This window comes from Rhodamnia argentea, chromosome 1 (genome assembly GCF_020921035.1).
Source record: "Rhodamnia argentea isolate NSW1041297 chromosome 1, ASM2092103v1, whole genome shotgun sequence".
NCBI classification, from domain to species: Eukaryota; Viridiplantae; Streptophyta; class Magnoliopsida; order Myrtales; family Myrtaceae; genus Rhodamnia; species Rhodamnia argentea.
In genome coordinates, this window is record NC_063150.1 from 32,243,367 (window position 1) to 32,271,016 (window position 27,650).

Sequence of the window (27,650 nt, forward strand, 5' to 3'; positions counted from 1 at the left end):
TTTAACTTAGTCCATATACTATAGAAAGATGTCCAATATAATCATTTCATTAATTCAATTTCGGAGACAATATCGAATACTTTCTTATAGTTCGGGGACTAAGTCGAACATTTGGTTAAAGTTCAGGGACTATATTAGTCAAATTAAAAGTTCATGGATAAAATTGCATGTCGAGCCAAAATTTAGGAGCCATTTATGTCATTTTTCCTTGACTCTCTGAAAAGATGAAAGAGGAAAATGACAGAAGCAGTGCATAAAATGACAAATAAAACAAAATAAAATGAAAAAGCATAGTGTGATTCGACCATTCCTATCCCAATGATTGAACCTATTGTTAAACTGCTCCCCGACATCCAGAGGGGCATTTGCGTAATTTGCGCACCGCCGCCCGCGACGACGAGGATGCTCCGTCGCGCTTTCTTCTTCGGACACAAATGAGAACAAGAAAACGCATCATAAAAAATTCCCAATTCAATAAACGGAGAAGCGAAAATGAACAAATGAAATCGTACAAATACGAGGACTCAATTTCACTTGAACTTACGAAAAGCCTCTTCCTTTTACGGCTCCCCTCTCTCTCTCTCTCTCTCTATCTCTCACAGGTGAGCAATCCCCTCTCTCTCTCTCTCTCTAGCTTGTTGTCATCAACGACGCTTGATTCGTGAATTCGGTCCGTTTATGCATGCGGTGGCGTGGAATCGCGTTAGTTGATTGCTCTGTCATGGTGGGAATTTGAGGCTTTTATCGGTTTCCGACTCTCTTCTTGCCTGTTGTGTTCGACTGTTTCTGCCCCTTTCTCTGAAACGAGCAAATTCCCTCTCTCTCTGAATTGAGCTTCTGGGTATGTGTAATTTCAGCCCTTTATTCATGGGGATTTTCGTCTGGGCGGTTTGTTTTCAATCTTGATTTGATTTGATCTGGATTTGGTTTACGGCTTCTGGGCTGGCGTTAGCTTTAATCTATGTTGGAGCAGATCGAAAGAGATATGGAAGGGGGTTGGGGGGTGGGGAGGGGAAAAAATTGTTGGTTGACTGATTGTGTCTTGAGATACTGTAAATGAAACATTTTTTTTTATGTGAAATCTGGAGATCCGTTTCATACGATTTGATGGTATAGATGCTGAGACTATGGTATGAATTGCTTCTGTTGATTTTGTCCGCTGATTTCGATGTATTAAAACTGGTAGCTTGTCTTTTTTCCCCACCTCGCATTTGTTGGAACAGATGGTAAGGGGAGGGAAGGTTGTTAGCAAGAGAAACCCGAAGAAAAGGGCGAAGGCTAGAGACCAAGGTTCTGACGATTCGGATGAGGATTATGTAGTTTCTGATGAAGAAACCGATGCATCTGAGGATGCTGTGGGTGAACTAGAGGTGTCTGCATTAGAGGATGGTTTTGATGCTTTCGTGGAAGATGAGAATGAGGAGGAGGATGAGGATGAGAACGATGAAGATTATGATGGCAATGGTATGGATGGTGCTGACGACGATGACGACGTGAATGATGATGATGATGATGAGGAGGAGGAGGAGGAGGAGGAGGAGGAGGAGGAGGAGGAAGATATGAAAAAGGTTGTCAATTCAAAATCAAAACCAAAATCAGGGTCCTCCAGACCGAGGAAAGCTGGGAATAGCATATCACTGAAGAAAGGTAGTGGTTCGTTTGAAGAAGATGACGAGGAATATGACGTGAACGACGAGGACGATGAGGAAGATGATGATGAATTTGCGCCAGATGACGATGACTATTTGGATGATGAAGATGATTCTGTGGCTAAGACGAGCTACAGGAGTAAAGTGAACGCCACAAGGAGGAAGTTGGGTAGAAGTGGATTGCGGAGAAAGGTTTCTAGAGGTCATAGAAAGAGGAAGAAATCATCAACTTCAAGAAACCCTTCAAGGAAGATGGGAAGGAAGCGTTGCGTGGTACAAAAGAACCCCAAATCTGCTGACGACCACGGCGACAGCGACGATGAGGATGATGTTGATTTTGTAGGGAGGCACAATGTTTGGAGAGAAAAAAGGAAGAATATATGGGGAAGAAGAAAGAGGAGGTACGTACCATCGTCGGATTCAGATTTTACGAGTTCTGGGTCATCTGGTTGTGACTATACTATTTCCGAGGAAGAGAGAGAACAGGTGAGAGAAGCTAATGAGTATTGCGGGAACTTGAAACCTTCCTTGAGGAACTCATTATCTTCCAAGAGACTTAAGAAGGTTGGATGCTTTTCTTTGAGAAGTTCATCTATCACTAATGGGACGAAAGAGAATCATGATCCAGATCAACAGACAAAGCCTAGTGGGATAAAGGGAAAAGAGAAGGTAGAAGAACTAAACATTGGAAAGCAAGTCTGTGGAATTTGCCTGTCAGAAGAGGACAAACGAAGGGTTCGAGGAAGATTAGACTGCTGTAGTCATTATTTCTGTTTCAAATGTGTCATGGAGTGGTCAAAGGTGGAAACTCGTTGCCCTTTATGCAAACAGAGATTTCGTACCATCAGTAAACCTGCGAGATCAACTGCAGGAATAGATCTAAGAGATGTGGTGATACCAGTACCAGAGCGGGATCAGGTATCATTTTGTTTGATCATTCTCTGTTGGTTTTCCTGTGACGGCATGCTCTTGATGTTTTAGATATACATTTTGTTTTTGGTACTTCTGGATATTAAATGACATGTTGTCTCTGCAGGTCTATCAGCCAAGCGAAGAAGAAATTAGGGGTTATCTTGATCCGTATGAGAATGTAATTTGTACAGAGTGTCAACAAGGCGGGGATGATGGTCTTATGCTTTTATGTGACCTCTGTGATTCTCCAGCACATACATACTGTGTTGGTCTTGGGAGGGAAGTACCCGAAGGCAATTGGTACTGCGATGGCTGCAGACCCGTTGCCCTTGGATCTTCAAGTTCTCCGGCTCAAGATGCTTTGCCCAATCAAAGGACGACAATGAGTTTGTCTAGCAGACTGTCACCCACTGTCAATGCTGTGGCAAGCTTTGACCTCAATGTGGCTCCTTCACCCCATCCATCATATAATTTAGGATATGGGAATATTCAGTCTCCTAGGTTTCCTGGTGGATTCAGCCAAGCGACACCACCGCTCTCTGGAGCAGGAGCTCCCACACTATCGGGAAGGAGATGGCTATTTCGTCAGATTCAGCAGATGCGCTCGGCAAATAGACCAAGTCCTGTGGCTGTAAGAGCAGACGGAACAACTTCTGCTAGTATTCAGTATGGACCACTAAATTTTATTGATCAGGGTAGGCAAATGGGATCTCATCATACAGCTCCAGAAACAAGAGAGTCCTATGTTAACCTATTCGAAGACAAAGCACAGGAAAATCAGTTACCGTTGGTTCGAAGTAGGGATAGCTTTGATTTGGGAGCAGGTCACTTGAGAAGGCAAGCAGTCAATGACCATGACCTTGCTTTTACCCCTCCAACTCTCGGTACTTCAGGCCGGGCACTTTTGGACGAATGTGCAGGAATGAACTCAACTACAGTTCCTGACCAGCATCATCAGTCCAGCAGCCGATCCAGCCTCGTTTCTGATGGGGCTGCATCTCCTTATGCAGGAAGAGAAGATAGCCATTTTCGTAGAGCAAAAGAGGAATTGCAATCGACGGTCAAAAGCCATTTGAAAAGCCTTTCGAGAGAAATTGGTTTAGGTATGCGAGTTATATGTTCTACTACATTTTTGGTGCTCTTATTACACATTCTATGCTCTAGATTCCCGTGCTTATTGCATTTTCTTTTTCCTGGGTCAGCAAAAGTGCATCTGGTGAACTTATGGATATACCATCATCGATGCAGGTCCTGGTGAGTTTAAGGAAATAGCGAGGTGTTCCACTCATACCGTCTTGGCTGCTTGCGGCCTTGAGCACAGGAGGAGCGAGGTCTACGCGATCCCTCCGCTGTCCGTTTGTTCCCACATAGACAAAATAGCAACTGGACAGACAAGTCTGATGAGAGGAGTTTGCTCGACGTGTTTCGATGTTTTCGTCAGAGATGTCACCCAAAACGTAATGAACACAAGACTACCACCACGTTGGCTAAGTTTAGGTCTTTAGGAATTGATAAACATGGGCTGCCTCTTTCTGCACGTCCGTCCTTTTCTTTTGGGGGATTTATAGATGATAAGTAGGGGGATTTTTGTCCATACTGATACTAGACTGACAGTCCATGGTCCCTAGAGGATCCATTTTTCTGTGATTACATTGATGATATTTATTTTTGGCTGAAGGGGTCCTATTCTTGGAAAGAGGTGGGTCAATCAAATCTCAATAGTACTTCCTTTTTCTTCCTAGGCGGTCCTCCTCTCTTTTTTCCATTTAATTCAATAGAATAGGAGTGACCCATTGTTCAGAGAGTAAATTCGACATTTGAACCTAGTCAGAAGTTTAAATGTTCCCTGGAATGTTATCATTCGTATGCACTGTGATTTGGTCATATATTGGTCAGTGGAAACAAAGGAAGATGTCATCAAGTGAGACTAGTATCCATTGAAGTTCAATAAGAAGTAAGCAAGACGGACCAACTAAACAGCAAATCGGTTAGACCATCTGGTCCTGCTCCTGGTCTTTGAAATCGGGGTTGGTTCGCTTCCCGATTTCGGGGACCACGAACTGGACCCGATTCCTAAATGGGACCGAATCAGATCGGAAACTAATCACCCTATTGATTGCTGGTGCCGCAATAATCCTCCCACGGCGATACTTCCAAGTTCCAACTACAGTAAAAGTTGGCGACTCTTACTTGACATTCTTTGCTTTTTCGGCGGTGCTTTGATGAGTTTATGAATAACATGCAACATAGACGTCAGGGAAAGTTCTTCAATATCGTTATTTTAGAGGTCCAAGCATCACACAGGAGCTATGCAAGTCAAAGTACGTCATTCTCATTTAAACTTAACAATGATAAATAACAAACAGGGACGATACAGCATTTTTCCTCGGACGTAAACCGAAGTCGACAAGCAATGAATTACATTTTAGCTTATAAACCTTATTCCCTGGCTTCCTATTTTAATACATTAGCAGATAAAACATTCACCCTGGGCCAACCATAAAGATTGCAAGGCCAGATTCTCGGTCACATAAGCACCAGATCACCCACCATTCTGCACCTACTCATAAATTATCGTCGATGATGGTGGACCATAATAGCTCAGACGCAAATTCACATCTTTTTGCCCTCTCTTCACGATCCTTGTCCGACAAAGGCGATGCTTGACTGTGGCTGGCACCAACAAAAGGCACACATTAGAAAAAACAAGAACACCACTCTCACAAAACAAGTGATCAAAACGTTCAACCAAAATGTTGAGATTGTTCACGTGCATCATCTATTTGTGAGCTCAACTTTCCTGATATGGATTAAGCACCCCTTTTCCCTCATCTTCAAGAAAGAAAATTACTAGGACAAAAAGAACAGTGCTTTCCCTGACAAGCTCCAGCAGGAAGACCAGGTATAACTGAAAATTAACTCATTACCAGACCACAGGAGAGCCTGTTCAACAAATTTTATAGATTCCATCAAACTAAAAAACTCAGAAGGGACCAGCTCTTGCTATCCACCAACAGCCAAACTCAAAAGCATCTCACTTCCTTCAAACTAATGCTACATGTAGTAACTTTCAAATAATCGTGAAGAAGATCATGCAGTGCACTATAACATTCGATAGGAGAACACAGCTAAAATAAAGATATTTCCCTAGAGCAGTAACACACCTTTCTGCCACATTCTCATTTAAATTTTTCTTGGCTGAGCTTGTTTCTATTTGAAGGGACGGCTGAGAACTGGAGAGATTCCCAGCAACAGGCAAAATGAAGGATGACAACAAGGGATCTGGAGCCACATTTGTTGAAGAAAGCATACTGGACGAGCCACCCAGAAGGGATTGGAGAGTCCCTTCTCGTAGTTCTCTCCTCAACAAAGAAAGTGTGGAGTGAGATCCGCCTTTACGTGATTTCCTCTTACGCTGCATGTAACTCCTCGTTAAGGGAACACAGTTGTTGAACACGGAATGAAGCAATGGATAGGAGAAATGCATGCTTGATGATTGACCATAGACAACCAAGTGGTGAGTCAGCACTGATCAATTGGACTTAGGAGCACACATCAATATGGTTATATCATCCTCATAAATCATAATCTAGGTAATCCAGAGGCCCAGTTTCAAAGTATTGTCTGGCAACTAGAAAAAGAAACTGCAAAATACTTAGATCAAGCTTGGTGGAGGCCATAGTAAATTTTTGTACCATGCGTCATCCCACAGGAACTAGAAGTTACAAAAGAAAGCAAGGTGCGTTCCAATTCAGCACCTTCAAGAAAAGCAACTAAATCAAATAAATAGCAAATTGCAAGTGGAGCAAAGAAGATACAGCAAATAGATGTGTGTAACAGCATGTAAGAAAAGAGTGCAAGAAAAGATTGAAAAAGGATATCTTCAAAATATTTCCATGCTGTAAGGTTATGTGTGCAACCATATCAAACCCCACTCTCATTGCACAAACTGGACAAACCTGCAATACAGAGCACAATCAGTTAGGATTAAGAGTTTTGACATGCTTTCTTTCACATATTCTAATCGTTGTGGTTTTAGCACACAAAGACATATTTTCTGTGACCGAGCAAGTGTAAACATAACTTGCACTGAGCCATGTGAAGCGCACCACGTAGCCATCTACAAATATAACCCGTCATTGTTGAAAGCACCCTAGCTACCAACTAAAAAAATGGTTCGCCAGAACACAGATGTTTTGTACCTAGACAGACCAACCTAAGAACCAGTCAGAGTTGGATGAAGAAGTCGGATGAATAATATCATAGAATTGTAAATCAGTCCATCGCTTAACCATAACAACCTAGTCCAACTGGCAGACATACTGGCTTTTTTTCATGGAGAAGGTGGATGCTTCAAATCCACACTTCCATCACGTTCTTTTCCAAGATGGCATTTTTTTTTCCTAACGAATTAATTATTCAAGGCACGATAGAGTTGTGATGCACCTAGCATGGGAGATTGTATTTAGCATCCTTCTTACTATTGTCAAATTGAAGCTCACTTGTTGGAGGATACTACTTAATGAATGCTAACAAGTGTTTCACCTGCATAACTAAGTTCATCCAATTTCAACATTCTATGAATGCAGTTTCTGTTCTTCACAATCTTCCAAATGTGAGCCTCTCTTCTTTTATCATTTTACCGCAATTTCTTTTTGAGTGCAAATGGTTAATTGAAGGACCACAGCTATTGCTTGCACCGAGTTCTCAAAATTAGACAAAGGGTTCGCACTAGAGACTGACACAGTGAAAGATATTAGGGACTCTAAAGGAAATCCCAACGAAAAATTAAACAATATCGAGCTGTCCACATTTAAGAACTGAGTCATTGCCAAAATTAATGAAGAAGTCGGTTCACTTATTTGCAACGTATTCAAGAAATTGCAAGACCTTCATCAGGGAAGACGTGTATACAGTGACCTTGCAACCAACCTAACATGTTATAAGTAACTTGTGTCATGCTACTATCATCCATATATGAATTTGAAGAATACCCCATTCCTTGCCTCCAACTGATGCTCATCATCTATGTGGCAGCACAAGCCCAGGATGTCAAAGAACTCGGAGCAGAATGGGCAAGGAAACTCCTCTCTTATATCATAATCTCCATCAAATTCTTCAAACCCCATAAACATATCTGCATCCACACAATCCGCTTACATTAGATAAGCAGAGAAGCGCACCACAATCACAACCTTCGAAATACATAAATAACCATCAGCCTTGCTTAGAGAATGAGGAAAGCCCAAACTTTATGGGTTCACTCACTCTCTCAACTCAACAACCGCGAGAGATTTTGCTATATAAACAAGACAGACTGCTCTTACTATCAGGCATAAGAACAAAACGGGAAATTACTAAGCGAAGACGCTAGAGGTAAACGTTAAACATTTCGAAAAACAGTCTAGACGAGGCAACTGGAGAAAAGAAACTTTATTCATCAATCTGCCAATTTGACTTTATATGCTAATGCTATACCTTCTCCTGTCTCTATCCACACCACAGTTGCTCTATCAATCATCACGGTCTATGCGGCTGGCTTTAAAGAAGTAAAGTGCGATCAACCAAAAAGCAACAAATGAACCGCAAACGGACCATCCATTTCTTCTTTCCGTCTATTTCCAGGCGACAGAGCAGGAAAAGAAAGACGATGAAAAAAAGCAATACTCTTTTGCGATGGTACGAACAAGACACGACCGACCTGGCTATCCTTAAGAAACGGATTAAACGCATCACTCCAGAATTGGCGAAAAGAACCCGGGGGGGCAAGGGGAGGGAAACGATCGACAACTTCGTCAGCGACGCCAGGCACAGAAGCAACCGAGAAAGAAGCGAAAGAGCACATGGCGAGCTCACCGGATCTCGAGTGGAGAGCGGGCTGGTATCGCTTCGAGGCCGAGGACAAACGCGCGCTCCACGAATCGCCGTCCATAGCTTCTTCTTCTTCTTCTCCCCGAGCTTTCCAAAGCCAAAAGGGGGCGGGGCCGAGAGGATTCGCTCCGGAAGCCGAAGGTCCCGCTCGCGCGATCACCGATTCACCCCCCGCGTGCGCAAGCGCCCGGCCGGAGGAGATTCAGCTCAAGCGATCGGAAGCCCTAGAGATGGAGGAGCAAAAGGAACGGGATTTGGGGGTTTGAGCAGAGAGAGAGAGAGAGAGAGAGACTGAGAGCGATGGAGGAAACGACGGTGTTGGTGCAGGGAGGAAAGAGAGAGTGTCGCTGGTGGTGTCCTTGGGATTTTATAATTTCCATTTTCTTCCTTCCGAAAAAGATTAAAAATAAAAAAAAAATGAAAATAGGAAATTGGGAATTTGCTGGGAAGTCCCCCCCTTTTTTTTTTTTTTATAAAATTTTTAACTTTTGGTTATTGAAAGAGGAATCACCATAGTGAGTCTTCATTTTTCATGTGGAATTTTTGTCTTCTTGTATTGATACTGACTATGATTTCTATGCATTATTTGCTCTTTGCAGATGCATGATTTTCTCCTCCTTTTCCCTTGCTTGATTCACCGAGAGTTCGAATTGAATAAAGAAAGAGAAAGCTTGAGGGGAAGTATACCGAGTTGATTCGGAGCGGGAGTTCGACCGAACAAAAAAAAAAATTTTAGAAACATAGCGGTGAATCCAACACAAACCCACCCTGTCATGAACAGATCATCCAAAATCGCCCTCAATTTTAAATTTTGTATGCAATCGTTTTCGAATTTTTAGTGGATACGTCATCTTTTTCTCTTTTTTTTTTAATGGCGTTAACTCCCCGTTATGTTTTTCTGTTAATATGTGCAACGGACGGAGTAAAAGCATATTTTCATCCTTTTTCTTCTTTAAAGAAAACCTCTCTTAGAATGTGATAAATATGTTAATAGAGTTAGACAAGATATTTTAAGGAAAATATACGCAAATAAGTGAAGAAACAAAATGTCTCAATAACAACATGATCAAATGACATAACATAGATTGTCTTTATGTATTTCCAATTATTTGATTAGCAAGAAATGATTGGTTAATAAAACCATTATATAAATAAAAGAATATAACGTCCTCAACTTGTAAGGTCAATTTTGCAAAGTGTTATTTTATTGATCGATCAGTAATTATGTTAACTAAATATTTCAAAAATATATACTGACTAGCCATTTTCTCTCTCTCTCTCTCTCTCTCTCTCTCTCTTTTTTTTGGTGCTTTCTTTCGTTTTAGAGCAATTAAGAGCAAAAGAGAGATTTCGTGAAAAAAAAAGGGGATAAAAAATGCACCTTTACTTCTTAAAAGTCATGTGCATTATTTTTATACATGCTGATGCAAAAAAATAACTGCGAGGTTAAAGATCGTAAAAAGAAAAAAAAAAAAACAATGAAAGTTTAGAGATAGAGTAAAACTGTGAAAATTTTGGAGGGCAAATGTGAAATTCTTCCAAATTTCAGGCGAAAGTTCAAGTAACAGGATTAGCATGCCAATGCTTGAATGGGCTAATCAACAAGTACTTTGAATTGGCAAAAGTTCATAAAAGTAAATAAATTTTCATCTCAATTGAAATTTCATTTCTTTAAATAATGATAGGTCACAAATTACAACAATGGTTGCTTGGAGATTGCCAATCTGACTAAATTTCCATGCCCCAGTATTTGGTCATGGGCAGCAGCCCTCCAAGTTACTCTAGCATATCATTACTGAGCATCTGCTTGAACAGGTGATGAAGCATGGGAAAAAAGAATCAGCTTGAACTCCTCTTTTTCTTAACACTGTTGAGATCTGTGGCTTTGAAAGATCTCTGCACGAGGTCCGAGGGGAGGATTTTGAGGTCGTGTGTCAGCCTCTGAAGAATTGCCGACAACACGTTCACGTCCGACATGGCCCTATGAGCCGAACTGGCCAATGGGATTTTGTAATACTCGCGAAGGGATTGCAACGACGTGCCTGAAGAAGGCTTCAATCCTGTCAAAAAAGGGCACATACATTCAAGTCTCTTACCATATGTACAGCTACTGGAACTCGTCAGTGAATCAAACCATTCATTTGCACGTGCATAAGTCATTTGCCTCAGTATACAGAGAGAGAGAGAGACCTTTAGATTTCATCAACTCACGTGCCAGAGGAAGTGTGTCCGTGAATAGCCAGTTTGCGGGAACCTCAAAGGAGCAGCGATTGAATTCCTCTAACAAAAAAGGCACATCAAAACGCCGAGCATTATGAGCGATAAACAAGACATATCCCCCAGATTTTTGGCGGCTCCCCACAAATTGAAATAATATCGGTATCAAGTCCTTCATCCTGCATAAGAAAATTCCACTTCTGATCTGAGAAAATAATTTCAGCCAAAGAGCAATTAACCCAGATGTCTAAAATTGAGGAAGCTGAAGAGCAACAGGACAACCATCAGCCTAGTACTTTATTAAGAAGACAATCCAGCCAATAATGCACATGACCCGGCTATGAGAAACCATGTCATGTCACTTTATTATTTTCCAAAGAAAAGCCAAACGATAAAACCACTCCGTTTCTGCTCAACTAGCTATAATCTCGCAAGTACTGGGTGGTGGGTAATACTTAGTGACCAGACATCCAAACTATCAGTTGAAGAGGCACTAAAACTACAAAAGCAAGAACAACTACCGGTAGAAGACTCAACAATAAGAAGCTTTTTTTCAAAGGAAGAACTACACGTTCCATCTTCTTGTTGCAGCCTACAAGTCCCCAAGCATGAAAAGTCCTTTCCAGCACAAAAGCTTCTACTTTTTCAGAGGCACATAAGGGACACTATTGTCATCTGAGGTGAACACGTAACATCGTCCTTTTAATGCCGTGTCTTCTTATAACTAAGAGGGTCAAATTTTAGCTAAATCTTGAGCATGGTCCAATGGTTCATCTTAAACCCCCACAGAAGCACCTGTTTCCCTTTGGAGCTCATAAAAGTGAAACACAATTTTGGCAGTTACTACATTCTTGTCATTTGTTTTCCTTTCCTAATTCAACACACTTCGAAAAAAAAAAAAATACACACGCAATGGAGAAGCATGTTCATCAACTGAAGGTTGTATGAGGTATCTCTATTGGGTCATGTACTCAGAACAAAGGCTTAAGGACCACTGCTGCTAACCTTTTGCCTACACAGTGATTACTCCATCAAAACATGTTAAATAATACGCTATTTGAAAAGGACACTATTCTTATAAATAAGACATGGATAAACTTGATTAGAACCATGAACAACTTCGAGAAATAAAACATACTGTAATCCGAATATACCACTTGAGAGATATTGGAGTATCTCTAATGTTGCGGAACCTTTTTTTAATTGATCTTTCTCTTGCTGTTTTAATTCATATACAGAAGTTGATAACATACATATTCATTATAGCAAGTGAATATATACCTGGGAACTTCAGGCCTGTTCACCATACGGGTTGTAATGCCATGAATATGAGCATTTGGAACAGAACGTCCTGGATTAACAAGTGTCTGGAAAGTGCTGTTCTCGCCCCCTGAAAGATCTTGCAGTGCAATTTCAATGATTCTTTCACTCTCTCTACTAAATCCTGTAGTCTCCAGATCAAAGACGATTAGGGTCACGAGGCTGGCTAATTCTTTGTTCTCGGCAATCTTTTGTTGAACATCAGAATACTCAATTTTGCGGAACTCAGTTATTTCTGCTTTTTCTATGTTTAACGTTGTGCTGGCAGAGACTATAGCATCTGAAACTCCATCCCTAACATCGCTGTATTTATTGCTTTGGGTCTTGTTCCTTCCCCCTGCTCTTGTGGAAACTGGTCTTTTTATCCATTTCCTACTGTATCCTGCTTCAAGCCCAGAAGTCTTTGAACTGAAAAATGTAAAGTGAGAACCGTTCTTGCCAGGCCTACTATGAGTGTGGAAGCTTTGACGCCAGAAACCAGCCAATCTTGGTATTGCAGCTCTTGAAAATTGTAATATTGAGAAGCACATGGTGAGAGTTCGCATCTGAGATTGAAGGATAAATGAATTGGAACCAAATAGGAGGAGAGTTCGATGTCACTCCATTGCTTCGGCTATTACCTATGGTTCAAGGTAAGAAACTCAGAAATATTGAACTCGGAAGACAATCATGTGACATTCAACACCAGTGCAAAGTAGTATGAAGGAGAGACTTCTGCAAGCACAGAATATATAGCAAATAGAATGCAGGCGATGCACATATCTATCTTATATAAGAATACCAAATAAGGCAAGATTTTTCCTATCTTTTCGGGTCAGCCATGTTCTTTCTTTTTTCTTCCCAACTGCTACAATCCAAGGGAGGGAAACAGTTGTAAATTCAAATTCAATACGTGCAACCCCTAAGACTGAGTTAAAAAGGGTGGAAAAGGCTCAGTTCCAGGGGCGAATTCATATTCCTCACAGTATTTTACTGCCTCCTTCACAAACAAAAATATGGATCGCAAGCAAAATGAATGTTTAACTTCTGGATGCAAAGTTCAAGCAGCGAAGCAAGAAGGAAACCAGATAATTGGATCAGCCGAGGGCACTTTCAGCAAGAAACATTTCGTAATTCACATACACCGCATTCAAAGATAAGAATCAGTAACAGCACCTAGATTTTGTCAGCTAACATGCAAACAAAGGAGACCAACTTAATCGGGGCGACTAAAAGCTCAAAGCTGGAAGCTTTAGCGATAGGACAATACATTTCGATCAGTTTAAATGTCGGGTCACGTTGAATTCAGGCAAAATGGATACCCAGCAATTTCAAGCTCATATTACTTCAACAAACTTCCCTCGCCGTCCATTGTCTGGTTGCCGATTCCAAAAGTTCGAATCTTTGTCCGAAAATCCTTCTCCCGTTCACTCTCTATCAAGCTACCAAACGGAACTCAGAGATTGGTTCGCTAGCACGAAAAGAAAAGAACAAAACCCAGAAAAGAGAAAGGAAGAACAGAGAGAAAGAGAGAGATGCCTGGTGCGTGATGATTCGCGGCTAGGAGAAAGAGAACCGCGCATTGGAACGAAGAAAGCTTCTGAATTGGAGGATTTATTTATCTAGTTGGGAAGGAACTCCCTCGGCAAGAGAGGGAAACGTGGACGGCAAAATGGGAACGTGGAGTGAGAAACAATTTCGGAGGAGAGAGAGTGGGAGAAATGGAGTGAGTGGGGGAAAGGAAGGAAGCCCGAGACACCTCCGCGACTTTCGGATCGAGAGCGTCTGGCTGACCCGATCCATGCCTCTCGGAGCCACCCTGGAGACCCGGGTGACATCGTCAATTGAATTTGCCCGTCTCCATAAAGCTTTTAACTTTCTTATCTTGTGACCCCAAAAGCTGTCCTAAGAGTCTCAGGCTCCGTTTGGTAACCACATTTGCAAGGTACTTTGAACCTTTAAAGGGACTTGAGCAAAAGTAAATGTGTTTGACAAGCACCATGGGAAATCCATTTAGAGAATGTTAGCATTTTCAAGTATCCTCAAAGGGCCTTCAGCCTAAGGCAACTCAAGACCAGCTTTGGCATTTTGGCTTTTTCGGCATGCTAATAGGCTTGGTTTAATGAAATTTTGACATTTCCCATCTTATCCTTGCTCAGTCATCATAATTCCTAACTTGCCCCTTTTTCTCTTCTTCGTTGACTCCCTCCCCCCCCCAACGCTCGCTTTCGCCTCTCTTCCTCACGTGTCGCATCCAGAGATCGTGCTTTACCTCCCTTCCATCTACAGCCATCGTCTGGAAGTTCTCCGTCGTGCGTCGTCCATGGCCGAATGCCATATTCTTCCATATCTGTCACAGCCATGACTGCGGTTTCAGATCTGGAAGCAAGCATGGCTCCAAGGCCTGTGGCAGCCATGGCTCCGATGTCTGTCACGGCCATGGCTCCGCGGTTTCAGATCTGGACACAAACATGGCTTGAAACTTGAGATTGCCGAGCCCGTCACTGCAGCCCCACCAAAAAGTTGATAATCGGAAAATCTCTTCACATGCTTTTTGGAGATACACACACCGCGTGAATTGAACCTATTACCTCATAAAGAATTTTTTCTTGCATCACCAAGATTTGGACAACAATCTCTAGCTCATCTTGCGTTTTCTTCTTTCCTTTTCCTATGGTGAAGACTTGCACGCACCTTCTGCCTTCTAAAATCTTGAAACGACATAGAAACTTCCGAGAGTTGCCCAATCCGTTAAAACTTGTTTGCAACTCAAACTAGAAATTCAAACGAAGAGGAGGACATCATGATGTTCCCTCTCTGCATTAACGTGCAGACACTACTACCTACACCTACCTATGTCTTTAAAAACGCAAAATAAGTTTTAAGACCAAGACCCAACATATCCGGTTTTTAGATACGAATCCACTTCAAACTCAACACCAGGATTTCGACCAAAAAACAAAATCCAGTTCAGCTTTGCCTGCACAAACGCCGAGGACACGGTAGTTTCTTAGTTTTTAAAGTAAAAATTGTCTCCTGCGTACATGTGCTTGCTTAAGTAAGACACCAAGACACCCCAACCTCAAAAAAGGGTTAATGCCCTGCAAGTAGACATGGCCAAAATGAACTGGGCCCGGAACCGGCCCGTTGACCGGGCCCACGGTTCAGATCTGGAACCGGAACCGGCCCTCAAGGGCCTGTTCTGGTTCCGACCCGGTTTAAAAAAAAAAAGGAAAAGGCCTAGGGAAAAAGAGCCGTTGGGCCTAGGAACCGGAACCAGCCCGGAACCAGCAGTTCCAAACCTGGAACCAAAACCAGCCACGTCTACCTGCAAGTGAACCCCATCTGAAGTTGAGTCCAACACAAGATTGTCGTTCATAACGATATATTTTCCTGTAAGTTCAAGTGTTTCAGCTGGAAAATAGACAAAAATATCGCTTATCAGTATAATGACTTCAAATTTGCAGTCCAAATAAGTGATGCCAATCTTTCAACTGGATAGGCATACCGTATGTAGTCAGGTGTCAAGCACGATAATTAAAATTGTCCAGAGAAGCCAAAGCAAAAGGAACCATTTATTCACATCTTTTGCATATAACATAAGAGTTGACATTTCAACAAACAAAAGGCAATTGCTGCTACCCTCTATCCCGAGGACAGGAAAATTCGAACGAACAGTGAGAAAAAAACTATAATACTGACCCTTTAACAACTGTAAAGAAGTGAAATACTGCTCAAGATTTCAGCAGAGCAATATAAAAATATATCATTGTGAAGACAACAAGACTCCAATAGCCGACAGTAATTACTTAATAACTGCAAGATTCTTAACAGAAGAGCCCAATTGACAGCAACGACCTCTTGCAACAAAAACTTCAACCAAGAGCTCTTTAGCTGCAGCATCATCAATCCACACACAACCACAGTATTGCTCTCTTCACAAGCTTAATCCAGACCCAAGCCATTCCAAGCATGACTCCAAAATCTCATAAAAACCGGACACAACAGGGCGACAATATGAGCGACACCTGACCTCAATCAGATTCCAACTCCCCACGGTTGACAACTTTGTATGATTCAGCAGCACCTTTCCCTGCAGGAGAAAAATTGCGAGGACAAACAATATCAAACTTAGTAGGACAAGCTAACTGAACCCAAAAAATAAAAAACCCCATAGGTCAGCACCAAAAGCATAATTGCTCATAAAAACCCGACCTCAGCCAAAGTTGAAACCACCAGATGGAACAGGGGGCAGCTCAGTTGCTCCAAACGGTACACCAGGTTGGGCGGAATCCTCAGGAGGCATCGCATCATCTTCCTCTTCCAGCCAATATGTTTCAAGAAGCTTCACTGCTTTCTCATATATCTCATTGTTGTCATGACTCTGCAAGTTCTCAATCTTCTCTAAGCCCTCGGCATCATCTATCATTTGAGCATAAAGATTCACATCACCAGTACCTCCTAGGTTTTTCTCAGCTTCCCCAACCTTCAATATGTTCTCAAGACCTTCTAAACAGACGGTCACAATTCTTGGATCAGGACAGATGAGAAGATCACATAGGGGCTTGATACCCCCTTGACTTACAAGGTACCTGCAGCGACAAAAAGCTAAGAAACAGCACTACACATACAAAAGGAGACACTCATACAAAGATAACTCATACTTTATCTGTTCATGAGAACCGCCAGATGTAGCATTGGAGATTGCCCATGCAGCTTCCTTTTTGATGTCGAATTCAGCATTTTGAAGTAAATGGACGAGTGGAGCAATTATGTTAGCCTCTATGACAGCCTGTAGAGTATCACACAAACAAACGGTCATGCACGATGAAGATGTTGACAAACCACTACGCTCTATATAAAACTTCAGGTTGCATTAAATCAAGGAAAACAACAAAAAGAAAACAAAAGAAGCATTACGACATGTCTTACCTGAATCTGCTCCTTGTTTCCAGCAGTGATGTTTGAGATGGTCCAACACGCTTCCTTCTTGATGCTTTTCTTGTAATTTCCAGTTAACAGGTTAAGAAGGCATGGAAGTGCTTGGTGGTTGATGATGCACTAAATCAATGGAAAAATTACAACAAACTGAGTGTATTTCCAAACATACTTTCTTGTAAGGATGTTGCAACTATATAACCTTTTCAAATACCTGTGTTTGTAAATCATCCCCAGTGACGATATTTCCAACAGTGCGAAGGGCAGGAATCAGCACAGACGGAGAAGGATGGCTGACAAAATTAACCTTACATTAACCATATATAAAAGGAAGGACACAAACCCAAACAATGAAGAGACAACAACCCAATCCACAGAACAGTTTAGGAAAAAAAGAACTCACAGAAGCAGTTCAATAAGCCTAGGGCAAACACCAGCTTCTATTACAGCTTGAATTTTGTCATTTGTCCCATCAGAAAGATAGGATAGCGCCCAACATGCATCAGTCAAGACCTCTTCATCATTTGAATGGATAAGACGTTCAAGAGCTGGAAGTGCGGGCCTAACCTGTCAGTGAACAGGAGAATATTGTCATTGATGACATAGTCTTAGGTGAAAGACTGTAAGTGTACTTTAATCAGCAGAGAGGTTGACTATATCTATATCAATTTATCAAATCATTTAGTACAGTCTTTGAACAAGGGGCAACAGGCATGAACCACCAACCTGATCAAAAGGAGGTTGTGGCTTTCCCCTACAAAAGTTTGAGAGAGTCCAGGTAGCATTTCTCAGCATAGACAGCTTAGCATGCTCATTCAACTGTGCCAATAAAGGAGGCAAAGCTCCATTTGCAAGAACGAGATCACGGCATTTAGGAGAATCACCGGCAACATTTCCCAGTGCCCACACAGCCTGTACCAGAACAGAAGGCGGATGGAGTCATTTGATAATTTGGTCACACACTTGACAAAACAGTCCAAGATCCAACTAACACGTAAGGATGGGAAAAGCAAGAACAAAGATAAAAGAAAGTATAGAATCGTCCATACTATACCTGCTCACGAACATCATCACTAGGAGAAGCAAGAAGTTTAACAAATATAGGGACGGCTCCATGATCAACCACAACTTTAGTGTTCTCAGATGTCCCAGAAGCAATGTTAGTAAGAGCCCATGCCGCTTCAAACTAGAATTTGTGAAAGGAGAGAAAAGTTAGCACCAAAGTTGAAAGAATGCCCACAAGAGTTAATTAACAATGGCATCTCACAATACCTGAAGTTGAGGAAAATCCTCCCTCATTAGAAACTCAACAAACCGCGGAACAACTCCAGATTGTATAACTTCTTCAATTGGAGGGCTGCGTTCTGACAAAGTAGAGTAAAATATTATAATTTACACATAAAAAGTAAACTAGACTTTGCATAAAATGTTAGTTCTTATCGTGTAAGCCTGTCAACAACTTCTCAACAACACAATAAAAGCAACCGCAGAATATGCAGTATAAAATGTAAAACTCACCAATAGAGAGTAATTTTCTAAATTGAGTGGTCGCCTCCAATTGCAAGTTATTATCATCGCTATATACACCACCAATCATGGAAGGCAAATGTTCCAGCTGATGTTATATATTTACAACAAAAAATTGTTAGGATAATTACTCCATGAGGACAAGTTCGATTAATATTAGCATACTGAGGCAAAGCCATACATGTAAAAAGCATGAAAACAGTTTCATCATAGCATCTTCCCTTAATTCATTAAACACATAAAATTGATGGGGAAAAGCAATATCTACCATGCCAGAACAATTTTTCAAACTACCTAGTTAAGTAAAATTTTTCTTTTTAGAAAATAAAATTCCAACAAGTCATCCCGGTTGCCAGTAATGGTGTACTTAGATAGAGAGTCAGAAGTAACTATGTGAGTAGTTACCCACATCCCATTCCTTCTATTCTCCCATTCTAACAGAAGCAATCCAAGTTCACATATAAGCAATGCTAAAATGAAGTAGTACAAAGAATCAAAATAAGGGAGCTCTTTTTGGAGATATGACGGACAACCATAGACCATATGTTGCTTTTAGCATCCAATAAAAGTCAAACATTTCTTTTGATAGTCAAACCGATGAGTGAATTCCAATCAAAGTTGCTCTTCCAGTTGTATCTAGTTGCATCCCAAAGAAAGAAAATCCATAAGCTAGTGAGATTCACAAGTATAATTTCTCATATGCAACAAATTCTTTTCCATTTTAGCTTTATAAACAACCGATCCTCACAACCTTCTCATGAGCTAACTACTCCAAACTAAATCGTGAGAAAAAAAGAAAATCCAGCAGACAACTACAACACGATTATAGGACCTCTCTCTCTCTCTCTCTGGGTGTGTGTGTGTCTCTCTCTCTCCCTGTCTCACTCTATCACATAGCAAGGGATAAGGTCATGCCCACATATCCCAGATCACTAAAGATGATGGCCGCTTATAATGTCAATAAACCAAACTCAAAACTCAATAAAGTAGCTCACTTTTCAAGCTGTTTATCTTCCTTACCTCCAATAGCTTAAGACCCTTATGCAGTTAGTCACATTTTTAATGAGCTCAACACAACACTGCGCTGGTTCTATGATAACACTTCAATTTATCAAGAATCGCAACTCACTCTTAATTGAATTGCAATTAAACTCGGCCAATCTTTTCCTAAAAGGATTGAGCCGAATACACTGGAATACACGAATAACATGCACAAGGTGATCAATGTCGTTCTGTGAAATTTATATTACAATAAACGCAATTTCCATCAGAAGCAAACAAAAACCCCTTCCAGATGAAGGCCTAAATGACATACAATTAAGCTCAGTTAAAGGTCTCCAATTTATATCTGAATAGCCAAAAACCAGTCTCCATTTGCAATAATAAACAAAGCCGTATACAACTAATCCCTATCCTAACACGATTATAATCATCACTCGATCGATCGGATAGAATCATTCAATCAATCAGTCGCAAAACAAAATAAAGAACAAAACCAATTGCAGACCACCCAAAACCTTATCGTCCAATCGAAGAAGAGAATTTCACCTTCTTTTCAACAGCGGAAGAGTGAAGCGAAGACGCCAGCTGCTGAGTCTGAAGACCCTCCCGCCTCTTTTTCTGCAAGCTCTCCTCCCTCCGACTCTTGCGAATCTCCACCATGTTGTCCTCCCTCCGCCGCCGCCCCTCCTCCGCGTCCACGGCCACCTTGTAGCGGTTCCGTCGGACCTCCGTCCTCGCGCTTGGTCGGAGCGACATCGTCAAAGGATTGGCGAAGCCGAGGTGAGGAGGGGGAGCAACAAAACCCTAGAAAGAGAGAGAGAGAGAGAGAGAACGTGAGGGTTTTAGAGAGGTTGCGATCGACAGAGTGAAGAAAAAGAGCTCCAATGGTGGATCGGTTATATAGTGGGCGTACGAGAAGTACGTCCCGAAACAAAACTGGGCGTGGATCGTGTTGAATCTACGAAAATGCCATTGATTTTGAATTCGAAACAGTGGGAAAAGGTTTTTACTTTTTCCAAAAAGTCTTAATATATATATGTGGCACAATATTTTTCATTCACCATAAAAACAAACTTATTTTGAACCCCCTTTATTATGTCCTTCTTTAGTGACTCCTCCAAAAGAATCCAAGCACCAACTTTTTTTTAGCAAAATTGGTAATAAACACAATAAGGGATTAAGAAATTTCACCGTACACGAAATCCATTATTGTCTTAACCAGAATCTGTGGGCAATCGCTCTAAGCGAAAGTATAGAAAAGCGCAGTTGTTCGATGACGTAAGTTTCACGCTTCAAATACATTCTTAAGAAAGCTCATTACGCCCTTTTACGCGTAAATAAGACGTATTAGAAATTTTCAAGAACGACAAAACTAAGAATCATAAGTTATTGCACATTTCTAGTTTCGCTTAGAAAATTTTTCAAATAAAGGTCTAATTAAACTCATTTTTCGGAAAAAGAGAGAGAGAGAGAGTCATAATAGACCTCGTCTTCTCTGAATAGAATATGCAGTCTCCATCGTACAAATCGTATCCTCCGTATAGAAGCTGCACCGTATCGTTACAGTGACAAGCAATCTTTATAGAAGACATGAACTAATGCACAGATGCACTATGCCAAGAAAATTAAAAGATATTTTAGACCCAAAAGAAAAAAAAAAGAAAACTTGGAGAGATATGAGCGAATTAGGGCACCAATGATAACCATTCTATTTCTGGGAATAGTTTTTGGCCTGAAATATTCAACTGTACAAGTTTCTGAGGAAAAAATGCGCTTGATAACTACATGAAATTTCTACCTCCGGAATAGAAGATCGTTTGATAACATAAAATTTCTATGGTTGTGATGGAGGCTAGGGTTGCAATGAGAGGTGTAGCTACAGTTGCGGCGACAGACATTCGACAGTGGTAGCGAGTACATGCGTCAAATGGGTATGTCAAGTCGTGTTTGATTTGATCCACATTGACCCGTTTAACCCGTTTTGACCCATTTTCATGCAATATAAATCTAACGACCCATACCCAATTCATATTGCCAAAACACTTATATATTTAATCCAATTTAAACAAAAACTTATATCATAATTTTTTTTTTATGAGCCCTGGATTTCCTCCTCCTTCGGTCGTCGGCGGGCGGTGTCCGGACTTCGATGAAGAGAAGAGTTTTTATTTCTATTACTTTTCCAGAAATAGAGAAGTAAAACTTCTCATTTATGTTATAGACTTATCTCTAGGCTAAAAAATTTGTCGTAGAATAGAAAAAAGAAATTGTGTTACCAAACAAATTTCTATTTCAAACCTATTCTCGAGAATAGAAAAATAGACAAGCAAAAAGAAAAAATAGTTATCATGCATGCTCTTACAGTACTGGGTTTCTTTTATGAAGGTGTCTATGGATTCAGACAGGCACACAACAAGAAGGGTTTCTTACCTGGGGAGATACAACCGTGATTTAAGACTTTCTGGTTTATAGGGTTTGGATCAAAGAGCTTGGGTGCTCATTTGAGACTTAATTGGTCACCTTATTTCAGACAAGGTGTATTGCATTTTAGATCCTTATTTGAAACTCCTCCTTCACTTACATAAACAATAAATTATGTAGTATCACAATTAAAGATGTAAGCTTTTTACCGAATGGCATGAAGTTCATCGTCGCGAACTATTTTGATGGAGCCATTTGAGCTTCTTTAAAACCAACTTACTTGAGCCGACCTCAGGACATCTCTTTGATTTCTTCTCCGTGAAGAGCACGTACAGGACAATTCCGGCGCAAGCGGCTTTGCTTGTGACTCAAGGCACTTTCTCTTGGAGGAAGATACGCCCCATTCCTATTAAGAGCGACCATTTCGCTGGCCTGCCTGCCTGCCACATGAGATAGTTTCAATTCCAATCAAGACATTAGAAGTATAGACAGACACCAGCAATAAGATGGACACCAACAATGAGGTGGACCAGCTGCAAAACTTGAAACCAATAATTTCTCAGATTTTGAAGACATTAGACATTTATTTCACATGATCTGATTGATCTACATGACTCTTGGGACTGGCCTTTCCTTTGAACTTCCTATGAATCTACAGCTTGATACAGAATGAAACTACTGCAAGGAAAAGGCCCGGAAATCTAATCGATCTACATACAGAGAACAATGCCACTTTCTTTCGGCAACCCTGTTCTGTAAAATCCTATGAATTTACAACCTAATGCAGGGGGAAACAAACGAGCGAATGGACAAAGCACAACCGGACGACTTGTTATTTTCCCCCAGATGCTTGCAGGGACGGGGATCGTGGTGGATGCTCTAAAAGATCCTTGGAATCTACATATACAGAAGGCGCGCCATTCTTCTGGCGGCCGCATCGCGCCTGACTGATCCCCACTTGACTGCTGCTCGAATCTTGCACCAACCTGCCTTAGGCCTCGCACTTTTGCGGATATGGAGACCGATGTCTGGGAAAGAAGAAAAGATCCCAACTTCAGCCTCACCCAATGAACCGATGAATAAGCCATTTCCTGGCGTCCAAGCTGAAGAAGAAGACGACGGGAAACTATACGATGCTTCGATTTGGGAAACATTCATATTAGCAGCTAAATGGCTGTTGACATCGAGTGTCCTTTGTGGATTATACTGAGAATTGTTCTCTCCATGGTAGAGCCCCGCCCAGGCATTTCCCATCACGAAACTACTACTTGTGGGAATTGGGTTAAAAGCTAGCTCTGGATGATAATCCTGTGAGATGGAGACTTCATATTGCCGGCTCTGAACAGCTTCGCTGTTGTATGATGTTGAAGAGGCCAAATGATTGAATCCAGGCAGTGGTCCCACAGGATCTGCATAGATAACAACGGCTTTAGAAAAATTTTAAAAAGGCCTGAAAGAAATCATTTCAAAGGATAAAAGTTTCCAGGATTTCGGCATCAGAAAATTTTAACATATAAACTATTTTGTACCTTCGAAGTCTTCAATCCCTTGGCACAAAGAAGGGAAGTCAATGTGCGGCTCGCTTGAACACGAATCAATAATCGAACCTGATGCTGGCAAGCCATTCAAGGCCCTCGGAGGAGCAATTGAAGGCCAACGGGTTTGTATCAGTTCATTCACATTCAAGTAAGCCTGCTGCTTTAAGTTGCTCACCAAATGCTGCTAGATACATGTGCGGATTCTGTTAGAGATGTGATCATCCCAATAGCGACAAAAGTTCGTAGGTGAAGATCACTAAGAGTGACATATATGCTATACTATTGCTATACACAACAGAATGTCATATGCAGCGCAGCATCAAAAGTTGTAGCTTTTGACCATATGTATTTGACAGCTACTGAATGAATTAGGAGGTACATCTACGTTTTTCAGATTGTCGAAACGCACCTTCTGATGGAAAGTCAAGTTTTCCAGTGGATGGTAATTTTGGCCATCAAAGGTCGCACTGATGACTTTGTAGGTTGAATTGAACAAGAGGCCAGCGCTCTGGGAGGCATCAAAATAGATGTACGCCTCGTTATCATCTACGTTGCAAGTCATTGCATGCTCAACAATTGCTTTCCATGTTTTATTCGACAAGTTACCTAGTATCTGCAGTTGCAGCAACAGATAATTAAGGCGTCAATTAACTAGAAGTGCGTCACAGAATGGATGATAGCCTGCAAGAAAGTCAAAACTTCTCACATTTCTAAGACGGATTGGGTCCGTTTCAAGTTTACGCAAGAAATCCTTAACAGTGTGAATTCCAACGGAGGCCAATCGAGATTGGAAGATGCCGTCTTTTGATATTTTCTCGAGGCGCCATACTTTATCTTTTAGGTTTGGAGGGTAATGTTTTTTGTACACTGCAAAAACGTCATGCGTCAGTTCCATTAGTTCATTGGCTAGAAATAACCACGGCAGTAACATGACAAAATAGAACATTGACCAACGAACTTTTCAAGCTGTTTAAACTTACGCTCTCCACGGTGATCTTTCACAACGAACTTTCCACTTCTGCCTTCCCTTATTCGTACATCAGCTGAAATTTTCCGCTCAATTTGAGCTCCTAACCTGAAGTTCCGGCTTCTTATCCAACTCGAATTGTCAGTGAACATTATGTTAGTAAGATAGCCGACTCCTCCTTGCAAAGTTATGCTCCGTTCTCCAACCACCAGCGGTCTTCGACCTTCTCTTTCACGCACAATATTGGCCCTGAACTCAGTCTCGCTCCAATCTTCTCGGTTATCAGAGCCAAAGTCACCATCAAGGACCAGAACCTCAATTCTAGCTGAAGAGAGGGAACCATTTTGAACAATACAGTTGGTTCTGGTGTCAAATAGTTCGATTTTGATAGGAGAACCATCTTCAGCTTTGATCTTACAGCCTGTAAAAACCTTAGGCATCAACTGATTGACAAAACGCAACTGCAAACCTCCTCCTCCTACAGAATCTCCAGCTGGGTTAATTGAGGTCCTGAAACAAAACACAGGAAACATGTTACTTGATGGCTTGTGAGGAATCCAAGCAATCAGGATCAGATAAATGAACTGAAAATGGAAGGTACAAGCAGGCACGCGTTCACACATCCAGATCAGAAACAATCAACGAAACAAGCAGAGCAAAAGCAGCCAATAAACAAGAAAATCCATGGCGATATGAGAAACAAAAAAAATGCACGGTTCAGGAACCAACCTTTGAAGTGGGTCTTGCAGGCGCGAGAATACATGGTCCAACTCCTCTCTAACCTGATTGACAGAGAAGGGGAAATTGCACTCCCATGAGAAAGGCATGAATCAAGATTAGACGAAATTAATTCACATTTAGAGCATGCTAACAACTTAATTTGACTGATTTCACCACCCTGTGAAGGCACCTGACATGGATGGTACTCAAACTGTATTCTAATACCCCAATCCAAATAGACCGATTTTCAGAAAGAAGAAACTTGAAAGCGGTTATTTTAAACAGTTGCATACTTCAGCAAGTATATCTCGCGAAGTCATCACTTGTCTTATATTGTTTAAGGCAAATTTCTAGCTGCAAAACTATAGACAAAAAAGCGACTTATGGATCATGAGACTATAACTAAGTACAGGTCACACTCCAGATCCGAAAAACCGACATAAAAACTGTGGAATGCTTTTCCATTGGAACAACCCAGATGGTCTGACAGGGATGTTATGCAAGACTTGCTATACTTGATTGTCTAATGTGCAAGCTAATCACACAGTGCAAGTGCAAGATCAGTCTATGCAGATTACAAGCAGAAGCTAAAAAATGCAGATCATCGTCATCGACCTACCACTATGCGCAAGAAAGGCTCGATTCTGTGCAGGATTTCACTCTCCGAAAACCGTCCAATCACATCTCTCGCAGTTCTGTAGATAAATTCAATCAAATCCAAGTTAGAGGCCTCTCAGTTTCAGGGCATTGGTCACAAACTCCATTATGACAACGAAGAAGAAGAAGAAGAGAAACTTACTGGGGTATCAACCTTCTCTTTGAAGCTCCAAAACCCTCTTCACCCTCTTCAGGAAAAGGCCTCTTGAATACCATTGCAGTGACGAAACCAACTTCTTCCCAAATTAGAACTGAGAGTTATGAGGAATCTCAGAGCAAAGCAACGAGATAACTGCCAAGGTGACATTTTTAAAGATTCTTGATCTTATCATCGATGCACTTCACATCAACGCGCATGGAAGGTACAGAGAAGCTTCCGTTGAAAACTCAAAAGAGCCCCCACTTGAAAACTACGCGCTAATTATGAGAAGTCAAGCACGAGACTTTGCCGGGGCACCCGATACAGAATCAAAACCAGTCAAATGCCTTTCATAATATAAAACAAATGTTCAGTACAATAGATACTCCCAAGGGCAGTTCCTAGGACTTTTCAGTTGACCCGGAACAGAGACGAATGAGTTGCTAGCAAGATGGGGCAAAATCTCGGACAGAAACATGAATGGCAACGAACCCAACCGCGTAACGACTAAAGAGACAGGATTTTGTATAAAAAAAAAGGCTCCGCGCTTTAGAGAGAGAGAGAGGGACAGGGGACACACGTTGGCATTGCGATGGACGCGTGCGCAAGTTGATAAACGCGAGAAGGTCGGCGGAAGCTGCAGAGAGAGCTTTTCGATGGAACCGGGTCTCTCGTGGGCATTTCCGCGAAGGGTTGAGAGAGCATTCGGAGGGGATTTGCATTTCGGGGGCGCATTTGAGACGAATTCGTCGCGAAGTCGTCGTTTAAAATTTATTTTTGCAGGCGTGGTTTTCTCGATGCTCTGTTTTTCTGCTCGCTTCGTCGGGGAAAAATTAAAGAAGAAAGAGGAGAATATTCACGATGCGATTCATGGACACTTTACGGATGAGACGAAGACCTTGACTTCGATGGTACTTTTGTTGTCGTTTAATTCCACTTGCTCAGATACGACACGACAGTCCTCATTTTTTCAATCTAAGGTTTTCGATCATTTATGTCTTCTTAAATATTTTAATGACAGGTCTCCATTCTTAAAAGATACTGTGGATTCGAAGTGTTTTTGCAGTCGAAATAGATTCAAGGGCTTTGATTTTCATTTTTTTTTGACAAGTGAGGAGAGTGTCTTGAAAAGCGTTTTATGCCGAAAGATTGACTAGCTGTTTGTTATCGACGAGCGATAAGCTTTGTCGGAATATTCGAGGGATCCTTTGTGAACAAGGAATTGGTTGATTTGAGGAATATTGATCTCGTGAGTAAGAGTTTCGATGGTAAATGAGAGAGCACTGAGAAGCGATGTCTTCGGTTGATGTCGATACCAATGTCGACCGTGGATCCATCAATACAATACAAATTTTACAAAATATTGGAATTGGTGGACAATATAACAATCATCGGCTCCCGATATTAAGCGATGGTTCGAATATTTGAGTGACATTTTCTTATAAATTATCTCGATGACTTCGAAAGTTGTGACTTTCCGCCAATTATGATCCTATTACTTCATTTATGTGTAAAATTACTTTCGACTACTTTAAATTTCAACATTTGTTCTTCGTTTTGTTGTTGAAATAGTAACACGAATAGTCTCTAAGTTTACATTCAATGTGCAATGTAGTCACTAAACTTTAAAATTATTCAATGTGGTCTTTAAATTTTAGCCCAATATGCAATGTCGTCATTGAACTATTAATTTGTTCAATGCGGGTCATGAATTTTGGTACATATTCAATTTAGTCATTGGAGTGTATGAAAATGTTCAACTTAGTCATTCCATTAATTCAAGTTCATAGACG

At 41.2% G+C, this 27,650-nt stretch overlaps 5 protein-coding genes across 14 annotated transcripts; 1 reads left to right on the top strand and 4 right to left on the bottom strand.

Annotated features, from left to right (window-relative positions):
* The first annotated feature begins 442 nt into the window (after positions 1-442).
* LOC115752826 lies at positions 443-4,257 on the top strand. Of its 2 annotated transcripts, none has more exons than XM_030691213.2 (4): positions 443-596; positions 1,220-2,567; positions 2,686-3,664; positions 3,810-4,257. In XM_030691213.2, exons 2-4 carry the CDS (start codon positions 1,224-1,226, stop codon positions 4,064-4,066), a joined length of 2,580 nt encoding a protein of 859 aa, XP_030547073.2. In that variant the 5' UTR covers positions 443-596; positions 1,220-1,223; the 3' UTR covers positions 4,067-4,257. The 2 variants fall into 2 exon arrangements, with proteins under 2 accessions (XP_030547073.2, XP_030547072.2); XM_030691212.2 differs by having other exon boundaries at positions 458-602; positions 1,224-2,567.
* Positions 4,258-4,871: 614 nt separating this feature from the next.
* LOC115752849 (protein DEHYDRATION-INDUCED 19 homolog 3-like) lies at positions 4,872-8,780 on the bottom strand. Its single transcript, XM_030691233.2, has 5 exons — positions 8,418-8,780; positions 7,556-7,698; positions 6,443-6,520; positions 5,726-5,982; positions 4,872-5,234 (listed from the first exon to the last, which is right to left on the bottom strand). Exons 1-5 carry the CDS (start codon positions 8,491-8,493, stop codon positions 5,126-5,128), a joined length of 663 nt encoding a protein of 220 aa, XP_030547093.1. The 5' UTR covers positions 8,494-8,780; the 3' UTR covers positions 4,872-5,125.
* A 1,325-nt stretch (positions 8,781-10,105) lies between these two features.
* On the bottom strand, positions 10,106-13,713 carry LOC115752788 (exonuclease DPD1, chloroplastic/mitochondrial). 7 transcript variants are annotated; one of them, XM_030691151.2, is made up of 4 exons: positions 13,488-13,713; positions 11,931-12,514; positions 10,623-10,828; positions 10,106-10,492 (listed from the first exon to the last, which is right to left on the bottom strand). In XM_030691151.2, exons 2-4 carry the CDS (start codon positions 12,512-12,514, stop codon positions 10,272-10,274), a joined length of 1,011 nt encoding a protein of 336 aa, XP_030547011.1. In that variant the 5' UTR covers positions 13,488-13,713; the 3' UTR covers positions 10,106-10,271. The 7 variants fall into 7 exon arrangements, with proteins under 7 accessions (XP_030547011.1, XP_030547008.1, XP_048131927.1 ...); XM_030691148.2 differs by having other exon boundaries at positions 11,931-12,589; positions 13,488-13,712; XM_048275970.1 differs by lacking the exon at positions 13,488-13,713 and adding an exon at positions 13,295-13,465.
* On the bottom strand, positions 11,439-20,289 carry LOC115752787 (importin subunit alpha-1a-like). 3 transcript variants are annotated; one of them, XM_030691146.2, is made up of 11 exons: positions 19,962-20,289; positions 18,405-18,501; positions 18,159-18,250; positions 17,941-18,072; positions 17,613-17,798; positions 17,290-17,453; positions 17,101-17,179; positions 16,881-17,009; positions 16,613-16,740; positions 16,164-16,540; positions 11,439-11,452 (listed from the first exon to the last, which is right to left on the bottom strand). In XM_030691146.2, exons 1-10 carry the CDS (start codon positions 20,169-20,171, stop codon positions 16,165-16,167), a joined length of 1,593 nt encoding a protein of 530 aa, XP_030547006.1. In that variant the 5' UTR covers positions 20,172-20,289; the 3' UTR covers positions 11,439-11,452; position 16,164. The 3 variants fall into 3 exon arrangements, with proteins under 3 accessions (XP_030547006.1, XP_030547004.1, XP_030547005.1); XM_030691144.2 differs by lacking the exon at positions 11,439-11,452 and adding an exon at positions 15,496-16,041; XM_030691145.2 differs by lacking the exon at positions 11,439-11,452 and adding an exon at positions 15,496-16,055.
* Positions 20,290-22,398: 2,109 nt separating this feature from the next.
* On the bottom strand, positions 22,399-26,321 carry LOC115752855 (calmodulin-binding protein 60 B-like). Its single transcript, XM_030691244.2, has 8 exons — positions 25,861-26,321; positions 25,681-25,756; positions 25,071-25,123; positions 24,355-24,851; positions 24,081-24,241; positions 23,784-23,987; positions 23,366-23,555; positions 22,399-23,245 (listed from the first exon to the last, which is right to left on the bottom strand). The coding sequence occupies exons 1-8, from the start codon at positions 25,932-25,934 to the stop codon at positions 22,734-22,736; spliced, it is 1,767 nt and encodes a 588-aa protein (XP_030547104.1). The 5' UTR covers positions 25,935-26,321; the 3' UTR covers positions 22,399-22,733.
* Between the last annotated feature and the right edge of the window lie 1,329 nt (positions 26,322-27,650).